The sequence below is a fragment of the Sciurus vulgaris genome (genome assembly GCF_902686455.1).
Source record: "Sciurus vulgaris genome assembly, chromosome: 8".
NCBI lineage: Eukaryota > Metazoa > Chordata > Mammalia > Rodentia > Sciuridae > Sciurus > Sciurus vulgaris.
In genome coordinates this window covers 83,794,150-83,812,667 of record NC_136468.1, presented here as the reverse complement: position 1 = coordinate 83,812,667, position 18,518 = coordinate 83,794,150, and the positions used below count along the sequence as shown (strand labels likewise).

The window sequence follows — 18,518 nt, the reverse complement described above, 5'->3', positions numbered from 1 at the left end:
GAAAGGCTGGCCTGGTGTGCTGTAGGTGAGGAGGCCCCAAAGAAGGAGGTTGTGTTTCCCAAGGCAAGAGATCATGGAAGCGCTGACCCAGGTCTGCTGTGACTGGGATAAAAGGGAAAATAATAGGTTGAATCTTGGACTGCTTTTTGCCAAATGCTTTTTTCTTTCTTTCTTTCTTTCTTTCTTTCTTTCTTTCTTTCTTTCTTTCTTTCTTTCTTTCTTTCTTTCTCTCTCTTCTTTCTTTCTCTCTCTCTCTCTCTCTCTCTCTCTTTCTTTCTCTCTCTCTTTCTTTCTCTCTCTCTCTCTCTCTCTCTCTTTCTTTCTTTCTTTTTTTATTCAACCTGTATATTCTAAAATAGATTGAAATTCCTGAAGGTGAGTCTCTTTTAGGTAAAAAGCTTTCTTAGAAATGGCAGTTACATGGAGAAATAGGACATCAATGTTCCAAGGAGTAAAATGACACCCCCAGCTTCATTCCTAGAATAAGATTCTGTCTATCCTCAGGGAAAAGAAATATATTCATATCTTCTCCATATAGCTCCATGCTCCTGAATTATTTATGGTAGTGGTCTCTATCCTGGCCCATGGGATGGAATGCCAACAGAAACATAAAGTTAAATTCCTTATAATCACACTAGTAGGAACAACCAAGGGAAAACAGTAATTTCCACAATCATGAAGTGTTTTCCCTGCCTAAGGCATCCTATTTACATATTCATGTTTCCCTCCTCAGCATCCCCATCCCCCACCTCTGTGGATTGAGTGGATTTTATTTCCTCCCAGAGACAAAGGAGTGTTTGCTGGGCTGGAATGTTTAGTGTCAGTCTGTTCTTTTCGGGAATGAATGACCCCAGTGGTAACAGGATTCCTGACTGGAATGGTAGCTGATATTTGCACTGTATCAATTTGTCTTCAGCATAAATTGTGTTTACATTAGTTCAATTCTATTTTTTAAACAGATTCAGGTGTCAGCATGTTTTTTTTTTGTTGTTGTTTTGTTTTTCAACATTTGACTATAAAGGAAAAGCTTTATGGACCAGGAAAATTATTTGTGGGGAGCTAACAGATAAAAAGATGTGAATTATATTTAAAATTTTATATGATAAATGATACTGACCAAAAAAAAGGAATAATAAACTTTTTATCATAAAAATAATAAAACTATTTCCCCAAAAGTTCTTGTTTTCAACTTCAGGAAATGCTGTGTAAAAGGCTTGCTGTATGCAGGGCAATCAGATATGGGCAGAATGTAAAAAATGAACGGGAACATACTCTAGTGTTAAAAGCCTACTGCCCAGAAGGGATGATATAACCACTGGGCTTCTATCAGGTGGGAGGGCCTGGAGGGAGAGAGACCCCCCAGCAAAGTGCTTCTGACAGAGGGCTGGAACAATCCTTCTGAAGAGAGCCTCAGCCCAGGGAGCCAGGTATTTCAAAACATCAGATTAGGAGGTGGAGCTAGCTCTTGTCTGTTCTGGCTGGTGTGAGCTTTCGAGGGGTGTGAGGCAGAAGGAGTGCAGTGAGTGAATTAGTGGCCAAGGAGAGGTAGAGGCACGTTACTGAGGCCTAAGGCAGCAACCATTCTCATATTAATGGAATATCCCAAGCCAGATCCACCCAGGGGAAAGCTGATAAGGATGCAGGTAAAGGGGTCGTCTGAAATGAGGGCCAGTGCCTCACACCTCTCAGGGACAGCTGACAGCCTAAAGCTGACAGGACTCAGAGGAACAAGCCCTGCCAGCCGAGGCTTGAGTGAGGTGCCTGATGACGTGTGCCGTCCCAGCTAGCTTTGACACTGGGCGTGGAGGCAGCAGTGCCTTCCCCGTTCCACTGCTTGTGGGGGTAGAACCTCCTCCCTGTCCTGGCAGCGGGTGCAGCAGGGCTGGGACAGTGTCTGATTCACAAGGCAGCAGCCTCTGCCTCTTCTCCAAGTTACTTTAACAACAGCCCAAACTATTTCCCTGGTTACGAACTACACGTTCTTATTGACTCTTTGTGCCTCTGGAAGTTTATGGCTTTGGGGGACCACAGTTTGTGGTGTATATCAAGAACCTTTAAAGACTTCATAGCTTTTGCCCCATCATATAATGACTGAAAAAATCATAAATACAGTAAAATGTTGTCAGGAACTAAAAATAACTTAAAGGCCAACACTAGCAGAATAAATGAATCATGGAATATGTTCTTGGTGAAATATTATGTAGCCCTTGATGATGATAGCAACATACCTGTAGTACATAATATAATATGGTATTTACCTAGAAAAGCAGAGTTGTGGACCCTGTCCCCAAATTCCCTTTGAGACGCTGGTGGACATGTGATGGAAGAGAGGAAGCTGAACTAATATCACTAGGTACCTGCCACATGCCCAGCTCACTGCCAAACATATTGATATTTAATTATCATGGCAGAACAGTTTGTTATTCTTAAAGCCTTACTTCAGAGAAGTGGTGTTCAAATGCTCTCCAGATAAAGAAGTGTCTGGAATTCACAGGTTGCTCTTGCTGGCCTTGAGATCCAAGTCCTCTATCCTGACTTTGAAAATTAGTGGAATATTGACCAGGTTGGTCTCTAGTGATTGATGTTATGCCGAACGGATAACCTCATGGAGAGCCTGGGTCTCAATGTGATCTTAGCTTTCATTTTATTTCTTTATTTTTTAATGAGAAAGTGAGACAGAACCCTAGGATATATGCTCTAAATACATACATAATATAGTAGTCATTTTGTTGGTATCATAGAAAATGTGCCTAAGTAGAGTGGGGTGAGGAGAATACAGCTTGTGAGGTGAGAAGCACTTTTGACTGTCATAACCTAAGAACAGCACACCAATTCAAGAGATGAGGGTATGGCATAGAGAGAGAAAAATGAATTAAAGATTGTTCTGTTGAAGTTGTAAATGCATACAAAATAGATTTTAAAGGAGGGGGGAATCTTGTGAAATGTCAGGAGGTGTCAAGAGCACAGACATTTTCCCAAAGGAGGAGCGGAAGCACTGGGCTCATTTCTTTTGCTTTAGGAACAGCTGAGGGCTCCCACTCCTCTCCTGGGTAGTGAAGGGCAGGGAGGCTGAACTCTGGCCTGAAAGAGTCTTTCCAGCTTTATCTTTTGCCATCACCCATTGAAAGAATGTTTCCTCAACATGCTCTCTGCTTTCCTTTATTCCATAGCTGCAAAGCCCAGAGAAACCTGAATTCTTTCTTTGCCATTGTGATGGGCCTCAACACTGCTTCTGTCAGCCGACTGTCACAGACCTGGGAGGTGAGCCTTGGGGTCCCACTGCAGGGGGTTTGGGCATGGGCAAATTTAAAAACTAAAAAAGAAGAAGAAGAAGAAGAAAGGAAAAGAAATTCTAGGGAAAGCTTTATTTAAAATAAGTTGATTTATGGGTAGGTCATATAGCTCAGTGGTAGCATGCTCAAGGCCCTAGGTCCCATACCTAGTATTGCTAAATAAATGGATTTGATTTAAATAGTTTAAATGAGGTAAGTGCTAGTAGGCTAAAAATGCTAAGCAGTAATGTGTCAAGGTGGTGAGAAGCATTTCCATCCAATGGTCTTTAAAATGATTCTCTAATATATATGAAAGTGATAAAAATCATAGAATGTTCCTCAGCTAAGATCACCCTTCCTCCTGTGGGCTTCCCTGCCATGCTGATGGTCCGGTCGCAGTCTGGCCTGCATGATGGTGTGTGCTCAGAAGTGGGCTTGCAGAGATGTTCATGAATTCAAGCTTCAGGGCCTCTCATTTGGAAGTCTCCAGCAGTGTGTTCAATGGACAATGCATATCTTTATAAAATTTTACAAAATAAAGTAATTTTAAAAAGAAGGCCCACAAAATGTAACAAGTTTCAGGCCCCCATATGCTGGCTCTCCCTCTTTGTATGATGAAGGATTTGGGGGTTAGAAAATGTGGAGCCACTCTATATCTGTCACATGGGCCCTGAGGACATGCATGGGAAGGACCTAACCCAGGGATTAAAGAGCCAGATGCAGATGTGAGACTCAGCCTGCGTCTCTCCATGGCCTGACCCCTTCTTCCTCGACTTACCTTTCCTTCTCTCTCCTTTCCCTGCCCTGACTACCTCACTGTGTACCATTTCTCTCGCTCTTCGCTCTGTAACCATTGCACCTTCTGTTCAGGGTCTAACCTGTGTATGGCTCGCTGTTGTGTCCTCTCAGGTGCCATTCCTGTCACGAACTGTACTATTCTCTCCATGGATTCACTTTCGTTCAGTCAGGGACCATCTCTGGTGGAATGTACTTTGTGATCCAGGGGTCAGTATTAGTGTTCCTTAAAGGGGTTCAAAAGAAAAGAAATGAAAGACTTGCCTGCTGTGGTTAAGCAAACAAGACATTCACACACATCCTAAGGTTACAGGAGATGGGTGACAAATGTCATAACCTATCAGAGAAGAAGGAAGACAAATGACTGGCAAGGAGTGGAATTTGAATTAAATCTCGAGAGAAACTTTGATTTGCAAATATTGGGAAAAGAAATAATTCAATTATGCTCACATTAATCTGCATAGTGTTGACTGCCTGCTGTGTGCAGGCAGGAAATGGATATCTTAGAACAGAGTGTGCATATAGGAAATGATATCTTAGAACAGAGTGTGCATATGAGGAATGAAGCCCTGAGCCGGCCTCCACTGGACCACAGAGGAGCAGGTGAAGGGACTCATTCCATCCCAGGATAGCTGAGAAGACTAACAGGAAGCCCTGGCTCACATCTGTGACCCCAGCTACTGAGAAGACTGAGGCAGGAGGACCGCAAGTTCAAGGCAACCTGGGCAACTTAGTGAAACCTGTTTCAAAATAAAAAGGACTGGAGATATTGCTTAGTGGTAGAGCACCCCTGGGTGGAGAAAAAGAAGAACCCTGAGCAGCAGGGCCTTGGAGTTTGAGTGGGGAGTTGCTGGAGTCTGGGGTGGGCATCCCTGTCACACATGATCACAAGATCTCTAGGTCTGGTGACTAGATGAATGGAAGTGAACACACTATCCCAAATAGGCCCTAGACAGGAATGGCGATGCATGCCTGTAATCCCAGTGGCTCAGGAGGCTGAGGCAAGAGGATTGTGAGTTCAATTGTGAGCCTCAGCAATTTAGCAAGTCTCTAAGCAATTCAGCAAGACCCTGTCTCTTAATAAAATATTAAAGGGACTGGGGATGTGGCTCAGTGGTTAAGTGTCCCTGGATTCCATCCCCAGCACAAAAAAAAAAAAAAAAAAAAAAAAAGAAGTAGGTAATAAAGTAAAAGAAATAATTTTGAGGAACTGAATCAGAGAGGTCATCAAATTATTCAATAAAGAGCCAGATATATTTTAGGCTCTGAGGACCATATTGTTGCTGTTGCAGCTCCTTAACTCTACCATTGTAGTCTAAGAACAGCCACATACATGGATAGCCATGATGGTGTTTCAATAAAACTTTATTAACAAAAGCAGCCAAAGGGCCAGAATTGAGTCATGGCAGACCCCTGGAGTAGAACAGTTTGACTTTGGACACGTTAACTGTGAGGTGCCACTGGGACATTCATGTGGAATATCCAACAGACCACGACATACAACTCAGAAGAAAAATTAAAATTAGTTGCAAAAGTCTACATTGTATATCTTGAAATTTGTCCGACATTCATCAGGAGGTGAAGGCAGGGGAGCAGTTTCCAAATGTATTAATGTACTACCTACTTGCTGGGAAAAACTAAGTCCACACTCAAAATTATGAAATTGGAAAAAACATTATGAATCATTTAATAATGAGGGTTTGCCTCATTATTTTTTACTCCGTTTGGAAACAGAAATTCCACAGACATCTTTTTGAACATCATTAGTGTTAATTGCTGAAATTTGTCAAGTGTCAGCCACGGACTGTATTCATTTTATGAGTTGACTCACTATGTGTGCTGAAGAAACTTAAGATCAGAGAGTTTGCAGACTCTCACCAAAATACACAGCTGGAAAGGGGCAGAGTCGGAATTCACACTGAGCCTGGCTGCAGGCTCGAGCTCTCTATCTAGAAGGTCACTAGGTCAGTGTGAAAACATCCATGTGTTCGCTTCCTCATGTTGAAGACAGGCTGCAACCTTTCGGGCCATTTTCATTTGTCCTGAATTTTTCTTTGGGAGGATGGTATAGTTTCCCATTCCCTGTCCTTTCACATGCCACCTGTTGGTGTGGTCAAAACTGACAATTCAGTGATTCTACCCATTAAAGGGCAAGCTTTGTCACATAGGTTTTCATGGCCCTTCACTGACCCACCCCTGCAGTAAAATACAATTATATCATTTATATAAAAAAATGTCAGCCAACATCATTCTTTCCCACTCAGCAAGACTATTAAGAAGATGAGCATATTCATCAAAGGTAGGCTATGGAACCAAAATCTAAGTTTTTATTAAATAATCACCAATGTGTGGAATGTCTAACCAGCTAGATTCCCCGAATCATGTGGCTGTTATTTTAAGCTATTTTTAGCAATATTTCTAAGCAATGTCATATTAAGATGATGAAAATTGCATAATAGAAGCAATCAGGGGAGAGCCAGATGACAGAGGTATTTATGTTCAGAAATGTGACACAGGTAAGCCTGACTTAATGAAATCTCCCAACACCTCTCACAATAACTGTCTTCTGTGACCTTTGTTGTTTGTTTTTTAGAAAATCCCTGGGAAGTTTAAGAAACTTTTCTCTGAACTTGAAAGTTTAACAGTAAGTAGTGGGCTAAAAGGGGACTTATTCTTCAAATTAACGTGAGCATCAGATTTCCTCCTAGATTTTGGTGGTTGGATTCTGTGCTCCACTGTCAGAGAGCCTCAGCTGGTTTGCTTACATATGAAATAGGAACTTTGCTTTTTAAGGAATGAAGTGAGCTGGCAGTTACTGCTTCTTCCTCTCTGTGTTAAAAAAGGTGCTGAGAATAATCCTTTTAGTGTGGTTTTTCAGAAGGCAGGTTTTAAGTCAAGTCCATTTCAAAGCCTACGAAATTCATCAGTATAAATTTAGTAGCAACTAACGCACCTTTTGCATTATTTTTCCTCCTTTTCTCCTTTTTTTTTATTGTTTCTTAGGTTTAGATCCAAAGTTTATAGTTTTCTTTTTATAACACAATAAACCAGTGTTCTCGTGTTTTCTCCGCATTGTCTGCATTATGAGTGCAGTTTTTCTTCCCAGTGTACTTAACAAAAGACCTTTGAGGTTACCTCATGATAGAAATTATACAGAGGAAACTGTACTTAAAGAACCTATTTGAGGAAAATAATAGGGCAATCAAAAGGTGTCTCTCTTTTACAGTCATTTCCCATTATTGTAAACCAATAACTTGAGTTTCATTCATTGCTTAAATTTCCTGACCTAATTTAGTGAGTTTATTCTCCTAGGAAACCTTTATCTACTTTATTCTCAGGAAGAACTGCTCTATATCTAAGTCATGTTCAAATTGTATAGCAAAAGTAGATTCGGAATTTTCTATAGCACAATTGATTTTTCTTTATCTCTGTAATCTGCAGGATCCTTCCTTAAACCACAAAGCCTACAGAGATGCATTCAAAAAGATGAAGCCACCAAAAATTCCTTTTATGCCTTTATTGCTTAAAGGTAATTATTTTCTACCTTTTATACTATGTAATTCCATCTTTCAGAAGTTTATCACTCTAACTATGAAAGTCAAAAAAGGGAATCTCAGTTTGTTTCTTTACAGGAATTTTGAGATTCATAGCTGTGTTTGCTTGTGATAGTTTTTCAAATACTCAAATATTTTTGAGATACCTAGACTGCTTAATTGTGCTTGATCTGATGTCAAAGATTTTCACTTGACTAACAAAGCTTGACATTGTTTTGTGTTTTTATTTTACTTTTCTTCTAAGCCTTGTGTTACTTTCTTTAAGTCTGCAATATACTTAACTCAAACAAGAGGAAGACTGGCATAAAGGACCCAAGTGGTGATCAGTCACGTTCTGTGTTTGTAAGCTAAGTTTTGGAGATGCAGCCCATAGGGTGCTGTTGTGTGAGAAATCCCTTTTATCAAAGCAATGTACTATATGAAAGTTATTGGTAGAGAGTGTACCTTCTGTTTTCAAGGAGTGGAATTCAATTGGAAAAGCGTTTGACAGCTCCAAGGGACACCTCTGAACTCTCTTCTTCAGAGCACCACATAATTCATCATGAGACCTGTCATTTAAATTTACTGGTATCTCAGTGATCTCTCTTTCAAACCAAGGGGACAAATGAAAGGGAACTTTTGGGTTCTGTCTATAATCCTGACGTTCTGTATATAGATACACCTGTTGTGCTTCCCAGAAAAAGAAGATTTGGGATTTTTTTTTTTTTTTTTTGACCGTGTTTTGATTTTTGGAAGGGATTTTGTAGAAATTCCCCTTCATCCAGCTAACTTCTGCAGGATCAGGCCAGGCCCAATGATTGGACCCATAAAAGTGATTCTGGAAGTGCTTTGCATGGAAACTGCAGTGCTGGCCTGGCCTGGCATCCTCAGGCCTGCCTCTCCCCACTGCTACCCCACTGGCAATAAAGCTGGCTTCCTTCCTCAAATGCTTCAGAACAGCCAGAGTCTGCAGAATTGTTGTGAGTTCCTGTCCTTCTCTATGGTCCCTCATTTGTCCTTTGTCTAATATGAAGCAAGAATCCCCGTGAAACAAGAACATAAAGGCAACCCAAAGATAGATGAACAGAATGTTCCACTCCAACTGAAAAGATTGTGTCAATGGCTGAAATAAGGAGAGATTGCTATGCCGAAGTAACAATTTAAAAGTTTGATTTTGGGCATTTATTTGCTTTTAAGATAAGTTTATCTGGGCTCATGCTTTTTACTTGCTAAATAAAGCATCAACTGGAGGGTAAAGGGTGGCAGGTAATAAATAGCACTTAGAATCATTTAGACAGAAGTAGGGACACTAGAAAATGCAGAAGGTTGTGGGAAAGGAATTGATTTGGGTAAGAAAAAATGTTTGAAACAAATACTCTTAAGGTCATGAGAAATTAGTTGATAGTATCCTTTTAACTTAATTAGATCAGAACTGTGTATTAGTGGTTCTTCCCCCAAAATGTTTAATGTAGTCAAGTGTCTCACACATCTTAGCTTAGATGCAATTTTCTGCTCTATTGAGTTTATCTAGACCTTTTTGTTGGCAGCAAAACAAATTTTGCTTTTTTCTACTGAAAATACATTCACTCATCCTAAAAGAACAAATAGGAAATTAAAACATTTTTCATCTTTTCATTAGAAGCCTTCTTGAGTTTAAAGTATTTATTTTTCCTTTACTTTAATTTTTCTTACAAAAATTAAATATTAGCATTCTTTTCGATTTAAAGTTTCCACTTTTGTCTGAAATCATTTCCAGAAGAAAACAGGATGAAATTTTTTAAAATATATACCATGCCTGAGATGAGGTATTTTTTTAAAAATACACAACTTTATTTAATGCTTAGATTTTTTTTATTGTGTACTTTTTTTAAGTGGTAATGAACTACTTTAGATTTAGAGCAACTGGCTTAATTTTCAATGAAAACTCTTTTTCCTCCCTGTTTTGTACCTTCTACTTGGAGTTGCTTTTAACTAGAAAACAGAACCAACCTGAACCCCTTGGGTGCTTAGGAAGGATCAGGCCTCCCAGGTGTCATTCTTTGTGTTTGTAAGCATGCAGATTATCAGGTAAGTGGATTACCTGGGGATCCTTCCAGCTGCCAGCTTTTCCTCTTTCCCAGTTGAATTTTGTTGCCTTTGATGTACTTTCCCCCACTGTGCTGTGGAAGCCAGTTCTGAAAGGGATGAATGGAAGCCCTAAATGAGTGCTGGAGGAAGGCTCCAGCAGAGCTAAGGTCCCCAGCAGCTGAGTGGCATGTGGACTCTGTGATTTTTGAAGATGATGGTCCCTTGCACTAATGTGAATGATCAAGAGGTGTTTGCGGATTAACTGTAGTCCCTGCAGGGGGCTGTATGTGTATCTTAGAGCAGAGATTATTTTCGCAGATTTGGGGGGTATTTGAAGGAAAGGACTGTCAGGGTGCTGTGGGTTTCTTCTCCCTCCACCAATCACCATTTCTTCGGTGTCCTTTCATCTAGTTCTAATTTAGGAGGTGTTTGGACCGTGTTCAGGTGCCTCTGGTTGAAAGGGCCTGGAAAGTCACATCCCCTGACTTAAATTCTCACATCGGAGTTTTGAGCTCCACCACCTATTACTTTCTCTTACTCTTTCCTCATCACACATCTGCCATTTAGCCACATCAAATCTTCAGCCACTTGCAGCCCTTCCCAGCCCCGCCCTCTTGGTCCAGCTAGCTCCCTGCTCGCCAGCCTCCTCCTTACCTCCCTGTCTGCTGCCCTGGAGTCCCTGAGTTCAGCCTGAGAGGGAATTCCCAGGAAGAGCTGAGATTTAAGGCAGGAGGGATGAGGAGGAAAACACTTCAAAAGTTGCAGAGGCAGCAAGTGTGCCAGAAATTCAGCAGGTTGACTGTGACTGAAAGCAAGAAAGGCCCAAGACTTTTCAGTTTGAGGTGCCTGGAGGGATAGCATGGTGAGGGGACCCAGACTCCCTTGGTTTGAATCCTGGCTCTGATGCTTATAGCAGGGGGCATGCATCAGCTGACAGTGTCCTTCGGGCCCAAGTTTCTCTCCTGCTTTCCTCGTAGGGTCTTACTGGATAGTCTTCTGTGAGGGTTAAATGAGTTAATGCAGGTAAAACACTGCAAGCTGTGTCTAACATCATTGTCCCCATTGTCCTTAGGAACATGGGGAGAAGGTGAAAAAAGGGACCAAAGAACTCTGAGAGGCGTCTGTAGTCTGGAATTTTCTGTGAGGAAGTAGAGGCCAAGCTTCCAGACTGTGTTTAATGTAGACAGTGAGCAGTGTTTTATTTGCTATCACCAGAGGTAAAAGCTAACTCTGTTGACTACACTTTTCTAAATATAGTGTCACAGAGTGAAAGCTTACAATTATTTTCCGAAAGCAAATCTCTGAAAGATAATAACCAGAGAGTGTAAGAAGATTGTGTAATTAATTGTGAATTGTTTTCCTACCAGGACACCAGTCTAAAAGACAAAAAGGAAAAAAAGCCTATGAAAACATTGCAGGCTACACTGGAAGTTGTGTACAAGGGACACCTTGGTCAAAGAGTTGTATCTGTGTGTGTGTCGTAACATGTCACTGGAGTCATCTCCTGGCAGACAGTCAAAGCTCAGTGGCCCCGTGTTTTGTAGGCAGACTTCAGAAGCTCTGCATCTTATACTAGCCCCTAGGGACCAGCAGAATAAAAGTCCTAATTAAATGCAAATACAATCTCTTTCTGTTTATTGGAGTTTTAAAGCCCTTCATTCCCCTCTTTCCTATCAGGTTATTTGAATACAATTTTTGAAAATTATTTTTATTTGGTTGGCCTTCCGTGTTTGTGATAGAACATGAATATTTGTATGCCCTTTAAATTATAGTATATTTCTTATTGTGATCCTCACCTGTGAGGAATTCCTAATGCCCAGTGATGGACCCTCTGATCTGCATTTATGTACATCATTTGTTATCAGAGCTTCGGTTACTATCTTCGATATGTCTGATTTCCAATTATCTTTCAGGAGGCACATCTTTGTATTTTGCAGGCCAAAAGAGATTTTTATTTGAAGCTCGTGTGTGTGTGTGTGTGTGTGTGTGTGTGTGTGTGTGTGTGTGTGTGTGTTGGGAATAGAACCCAGATCCTTGTACGTTCTAAGCAGGCCCTTTACCACTGAACTGCACTTGCAACTCCTTGGTCACTTTGAATATTGTGAGTCTCAAACCAAATTTAGCTTTCCCTCCAAAAGTGTACCTTCATCCTGCTTCCCTGTTCCCCAGTGATGTTTTCCTTCTACCCAGTCCCACCCCTTTCCTCACTCACTCCCCAGATAGAACTCACTTTCCATTTAGAATCAGGCACCAGCTCTGGGAGTCAAAATTTAAATTTGAATAGCTAAATCTAAATTGTCATTGTTTTAAGTCAAGCAAGTCCAATATACCTTGCCAGGGATTTAAAAAAAAAAAAAAACATAAATATTAAAATCCTGTTGTGTGTATTCTTTTATTTTCTGCTCAGTTGTCTGGCCTAAAGATATAAAGGACCAATTAAGTCAGAGAATAATGTTAAGTTTCTTTTTTAGCAGGTGGAAGTCAACACTTCACTGAGAGTGCAGAGTACATTCTTTTAGTAATGTTAAACTGATACACACACACACACAAATCATGCACTTTCATAGCAGATATTATTTGGGGTTGGTTTCAAACTGCCTTGTCAAATGTGTCGAATAATTGGAATAATTCCATCGGGTTTAAGAAAAATTCACAGGTTGCATTGCTTCCAGAGCTCTTCAGCACTGCTCCATGACCCTTTCCTAACAGTACTTATGTCTTTTTGTTTTTTTTATTTTCAGATGTAACATTTATTCATGAAGGAAATAAAACATTTTTGGATAATCTCGTCAATTTTGAAAAACTGGTAGGTAAATTTAATCGTTTCTCCTTTCTCCCTCTGTAAAGAAAGTCTGTCGGCTTGTATGTTTCTCTGTCAAACACATGGAGACATCGAGGGGCTTATTGGCTACATGTTCTAAATTGTCAATACACCATGTATTCCAGTTAAAAATAAGTGTGCTAGCAAGATTTTAGGGATAAAATATGAAAGCGTGCCTTTTATTTTTAAAAATAGCACTTCATTAGGTGAATATCAGTGGTTGAGAGTGTGTCATGGAACCAGAGTACAAATGGAAAGCTCCTGTTAGGAAGAGTTCACACACCCAAGATTGAACTTTGCTTCTCTAGAGCATCTCCTGATGCCTCCATGTGCATTGCTTTTGAGACACGAAATGAGAACGTACTGGGTAGATGTGTCTGCCTCCCAGTACCCCAAGCTTGGATATGAACCAGGATTTGTGGGATCTGTCTATGAGGAGAATGGCCGGCCTCCCCTCATGGACTCTGACACAGGAGCTGCCTGCTCATGAGTTGGGGGTCTAGTCTGTCTCCCACATATTCCCCAAATGCCTCTTCCTGGAAATTCTTCAGGACTTTCCCAGGTACTCTGTCCCACAGTTGGCTCCATAAGCCCTTCAGCCTGACTCTGGACAGATGAGGAGTTACCTATAAGGACAAAGGGCTGTGATATGGAGTCCTCCAGAGAGACCCACTTATACTACCAGAAGAACAGATTTGTCTGACAGATGAACTTTAGTGTCATAGATTAAATGTTCCATCATGGTTAAAGATGATCCTGGTAACCTTCTCCAGGGATCCTGACCTTCAAGTGACCTTTTCAGTAATGGTAATGGACTTGCGTGAACTCTTTTAGGAACTGACCCCTGCTCCCAGTGAGACTGGGTCAGGCCTCTGAGAGAAGGTTGATTGAGGTGGGGGCCACAGACCATGACCAAAGAGCAGTTCAAACTGATGTGTCCAAATACAGTTTGGCATCTGACCTTTGCCTCATGAGAGAGCTGCTTTGAGTGTCAGGCTGACTGGCCACACACAGGGCCAAGTTGCACAGGAAGAGCCTGATGGCTCTTGCACAGCTCCCCAGCTCAGTTAGAATCTGAAAGCAGACATCTTCAGATGTCTTTCCACAGCACCTAACTACTCTGAAGACAATTGCTTCATTGGCTGATTAATTTGGAAGTGGAAATGTCAATACATTTTCAAGACTCTCTCTACATTTTAGAATCAGAGTTCAACTCTGAATCCAGTCCAACCAACCCAGCCAGAAATGGATAAAGCGTTATTTGTGTACTTTTTTTTTCATTGTTGTGTGATGTCTTGAGGATCCCAGCATACCTATTAGCAATCAGAGGCTACAGTCACTAAGATTCTGCTCTCTAACTCGTTAATCTCCAGTGTTTGCTATTAATTAAATGATTACAGTAATATGAAGCTTTTGATCAATACTTACTCCTGGCTAACACATCTGGTTCAGAATACCAGATGAGCTTGGTATAATGTGTGTGAAGCTGTGGGATGAGACAGGTCACACCAAGTAGAATTCTCTATAAAGGTCTAGTCATTTTTTCACCCTGACCTAGAGGGTACAAGTCAGGACAGCCGTGCTCTTTGTGACCTGACTGTTGCCTATGGTTAAGTGCAGACTCATGATTGACCTTCACCCTACAGTGAATCAGTGATCTGGTTAAACTTCTGTGTCATTTCCCCTAGATAGCGCCACCAAAATGAGAGAAAAATTCCATAAAGGTACAAGTGAATGCCATAGAAAAATTCCTGTGCCCTTTCTACACCCTTTCTTCCTCTCCACCATCAATTATCTTTTCCTGCTTTCTCCAGCGATCTATCAGAAGCTTTTTAATGCCAGCTTTCGTGTGCTAAGACTACCAACTAGTAACGGGACCAAAACAAAGTCTAGATGGTACAGATTTCACTAGGGTTAATAATGCAACCCACACACCTATTTTTTTTCCCTCAGTACTGGGAATTGAACCCAGGATTGCTCTGCCACTGAGCAACATCCCCAGCCTTTTTTATTTTTTTCTTTTGAGACAAGAGTTTGCTAAGTTTCTGATGCTGGCCTCCAATTTGCAATCCTCCTGCCTTAGCCTGCTGAGAAACTGAAATTACAGGCGTGCACCACTGTACCCAGCTAGTACCTTTAACATTCTTTAAGAATGTTTAAGGAAGTAGCATGGCATAAGGAATAATCTGTTTTAAGTTCTAGAGAAGAGAATGAGGACATAGGTACAGTTGTGCAGGCACACAGCAGGCCCACAGTGCACAACACCATCAGGCAGTAACTAGTGTAGCATTTCTAAACAGAGCAGACTTGGTGCTATCAGTTAACTCCTGGTCCTCTTAAGATGTAAGATAGCACCTAAGACTCAACATGCTTCAGGTTGACTCATCCTTACATGGGAAAGAGAGGGTGAAGTTAGAATTTTTCCAAAAGGACCAAAAAAAAAAAAAAAAAAATCAGTTTTATGTTGCACATAGATCTGTATTATACTTGAATGCTGGAGAGTGAGACTGACCTTCCTAGTAGAGACCGTATTTTTAAGAAATGTTTTAGCAAAGGCCAGGGTTTCACTGAAGTTAAAATAGGATCATCTTTCACAATAATGAACCAATAGAACCTAAGTGAATTAACTCGTGAGAAACCAATTCCTGGTGATGGATATTAACTTAAGCCAGCTAGCAGATAATTCAGTGTATTATCTTTATCTGGCTGACACAGGCCAACACATTAGATCAGACCACATGCAGATCCAGAAGTGCTCATTGGCTCTAATAAGATTTCTATTGTTCCCTGGGCTAAGTTCCTTGCTGCCTCAGCAACTCTAAATGTTTCCATCTCAAACTGTTAAATGACGAAGAAACAAAGGATTGCTCCTTTTCTTTTTATCCCTCAATATTAAGAGCATCATCTTTTAACATATTCCCTCCCTCCCCCTTCAGAGAGCCTGGAAATGAGAATCGGGACTCAGATTTCGATGCCACATGCAGTACCCAGCCTTAACATCAGCTGGAGACTCGCAAGAACTGCACAAATGGCATATGATAGAGATCAACATGACACCACAGCCTAAAACAAGGAGAAAACTATCCTGGGAATAGGGGTAAAATTTGGGGAAGGAAATTTAACAATACATTCACATAGACATGAGTCAGGTCTCATTTCCTTTGCACATGCCGCTTGAGCTGCTGCTTGTAATCACTGTCCCATTTAATTTTCCACTGTTGAGTAGAAGTACATTAGCAGTACAGTTGTGAGAACAATTTAATCAGTAGGCCATATTCACACACTATTTCTGTTGTTCTGCCGGATTTTAAGTGAGAATTTTTATTTAGTGTTAACATTATTCTTTCAGCAATAATCCACTGAGGGTTTGCTGTATGTGGCTGATCCTGTGTTCAGTATGTGTAGGCAAAACAGAAAAGATGGTGCCTCAGTCGGGCGCTCTGGAAAGGCCAGATAATGAGTGATATTGATTCTTGAAAAACAGGATCATGTTTGGATTTTGGTATGAAACAAAGTAGGAAGTTACTGTAGATTCTCCAGAGACTCCAGAGGACTAGAACTTGATAACAACAGTATTCTGGCAACTGAGTAGGAGGAACCCTTGTGAAGAACAGTTTCACCCAAAATGTTGTGTTCATCATCATGGAAAACTGATACTGACAGAGACAGCTAGGAGCCCATGGCAGGTACAAACTATAAAGTGACCAGATCTTGTCAGAAGCAGCTGCACATTTAAGAAAACTGGGGATCATAAGGACTTTAAAAAATTAAAAAGCCAGGTGCAGTGGTGCACACTTGTAGTCTCAGCAACTCAGGAAACTGAGGCAGGAGGATTGCAAGTTCAAAGCCAGCCTTAGCAACTTAGTAAGGCCTTCAGCAATTTAGCAAGACCCTGCCTCAAAGTAAAAAGCATGGGGCTGGGGTTGTGGCTCAGTGGTAGAGCACTTGCCTAGCATGTGTGAGGCACTGGGTTCGATTCTTAGCACCACATGGTGCTGAGAGTAAATAAAGGTCCATCAACAACTAATAAAAAAATATAAAATAAAAAGGACTGAGATGTTGCTCAGTGGTTAAAGTACCCCTGGTTAAGTACCACTGGGTTTAATCCCTGGAACCAAAGAAAGAAAGAAATTAAATTAGAATACTGAAGATGCTAGGAGGGATTGTACATTATAAACAGAAATTAGTAAAGATGTTGATGTTGTCGAAAGCATTGGTCTTTCATAAGCACCCCACATCCCGCCACCATTTGAGCCTTTGAGTCCACAAAGCTTTCTGTTCTCACATGGGAATCTACATGTGCAACACATGGTAGGTGTGCTGGGGAGCCTTCTGGTGGTCTGTATTCCAAGAGTAACGACAGGGACAATGCACAGAGCACAAAGAACAGTGGGAATGGTGGGAAAGGAGCCTCCCAGGTCCAGAAGGGGGATCTCCGAAAGGCTTCACAGAGAGAAGGCGCCACCTCACCTGCAGAGAAAAGCCTAAGCAAACGTGGACAGGGAGATGGGGTGAGAGGACTGCATATCCTCACAGCATGCTTTTCCGTGGCCCAGAATCCGTGCCACCCAGTTTGGGAGCCACTGTTCCTGCACACAAAGACTAAATATTCTTTTGTTATGCAAGCTCAATATAATCAATTGAAATTATGTTCTGCTCCAAGTATAGCTCATCTCTTTACACCTAAAGGTGTCAGACTCTCCTTCCTTCCCAGAAAGCACTGCTACTTCAGCAACACCCTAAATAACACTTCCATTGATATATTTTTTCCTTTTTTACTTTCTAGCACATGATTGCAGACACCGTTCGAACCCTGAGACACTGCAGGACTAACCAATTTGGTGAGTAGTTGACATCAGGAATGTATATAGAATACACACTAGTACTGACTGTGGTTATATCACAAGTATTTATGGTCATTAATTTAAACAGCATGTAAAATAAATAAATACACATATGTATACATATATATACATATAGCATGTTTTAGCTCTCACTTTGATTCCTCACTGCATATTTGGGATGTAGAGAAAGACAAGATATGACAGATCATCAGTCCCTCATGGGATCAAGTTTACCCTGTCCAAAGTGTCTTTAGACAATCAAGCTCTCCACCCAACCCCCACCCCAGAAAAATGCTGCTTTGCTTGCCTATCACCTCAAAATTATAGGTGAGTTTAGCAGGGCAACCCTGTCCCTAACTTTCTTGCTTGGGTCCTTCTTAGAATGGGAATAGTTTGTAAAAGTGTCTAAAGCAGCCTTCCAGAATCTTCTCTTCTCCAACAAAAACTTCCTGTCTGGAGCTGCCTTTCAGCTGAGAAAGTATTTTTCTGAACACTTTTGTAGAATCCCCACTGAGACTATGTATGTAGGAATATTTGTCCCATTTAAAATCTCAGGCATAATTTACAATGTGTTTAAATGGTGTTAGAACATTGCAGGAAGGAAGGAAATCAGCTTTATTGAGCTGAAGGAGCTTTCACATTGGGTAGCAGAATCCTGACACCCATTCTAGTGAATGTGCATTGTTAACCCTGTAAGTACAGAGCAGAAAACTGGAGCTCAGAGGCCAGCTCAGCAACTGTTGTACAAACTGAGGCTGACCAACTTCCTTGCCCATGCCCTTTGCTCTGCTCTATGAAGATGTTATAAATAAAAAGTGTGATTTAAAAAAAAAAAAAGAGTTGAGTCCAATAATTATGAATCAGTCAAAGATGACAGCTAAGTAAAACTTAAATAATGCATCCTCCTTTTAAATAATATATCTCAATAATACAAAAGTATATGCAAAATAGAGACTCAAAGTCTCCCCTTAAGGAAAGTGCTACTATCTGGTGTGCATTCTTTAAAAAGTACTTTCTACTTTCTACACAGTGTCTCTCTTGGCTGGCAATTGTGTGCCCCAACAAAGCAAATTAGAAACTGAACTTCTGTATGGATTGTGAAGTTTTTTTGTTTGAAAAGGAGAATTTAAAAACAGGACCCTGATTTTCTAAGTATTCACATCAGTTAATACCATTTAATATGTGT

The 18,518-nt window shown here is 40.9% G+C and overlaps 1 protein-coding gene across 1 annotated transcript in view; it reads left to right on the top strand.

The window, feature by feature from the left end:
* Window positions 1-18,518, top strand: part of RAPGEF5 (Rap guanine nucleotide exchange factor 5) — a 225,092-nt gene that overhangs the window by 200,273 nt on the left and 6,301 nt on the right. The window contains exons 21-25 of the mRNA XM_079151937.1: window positions 3,171-3,261; window positions 6,661-6,711; window positions 7,509-7,596; window positions 12,409-12,473; window positions 17,275-17,329. Coding sequence (XP_079008063.1) covers window positions 3,171-3,261; window positions 6,661-6,711; window positions 7,509-7,596; window positions 12,409-12,473; window positions 17,275-17,329 — 350 coding nt within the window. The remainder of the gene's footprint in view (window positions 1-3,170; window positions 3,262-6,660; window positions 6,712-7,508; window positions 7,597-12,408; window positions 12,474-17,274; window positions 17,330-18,518) is intronic.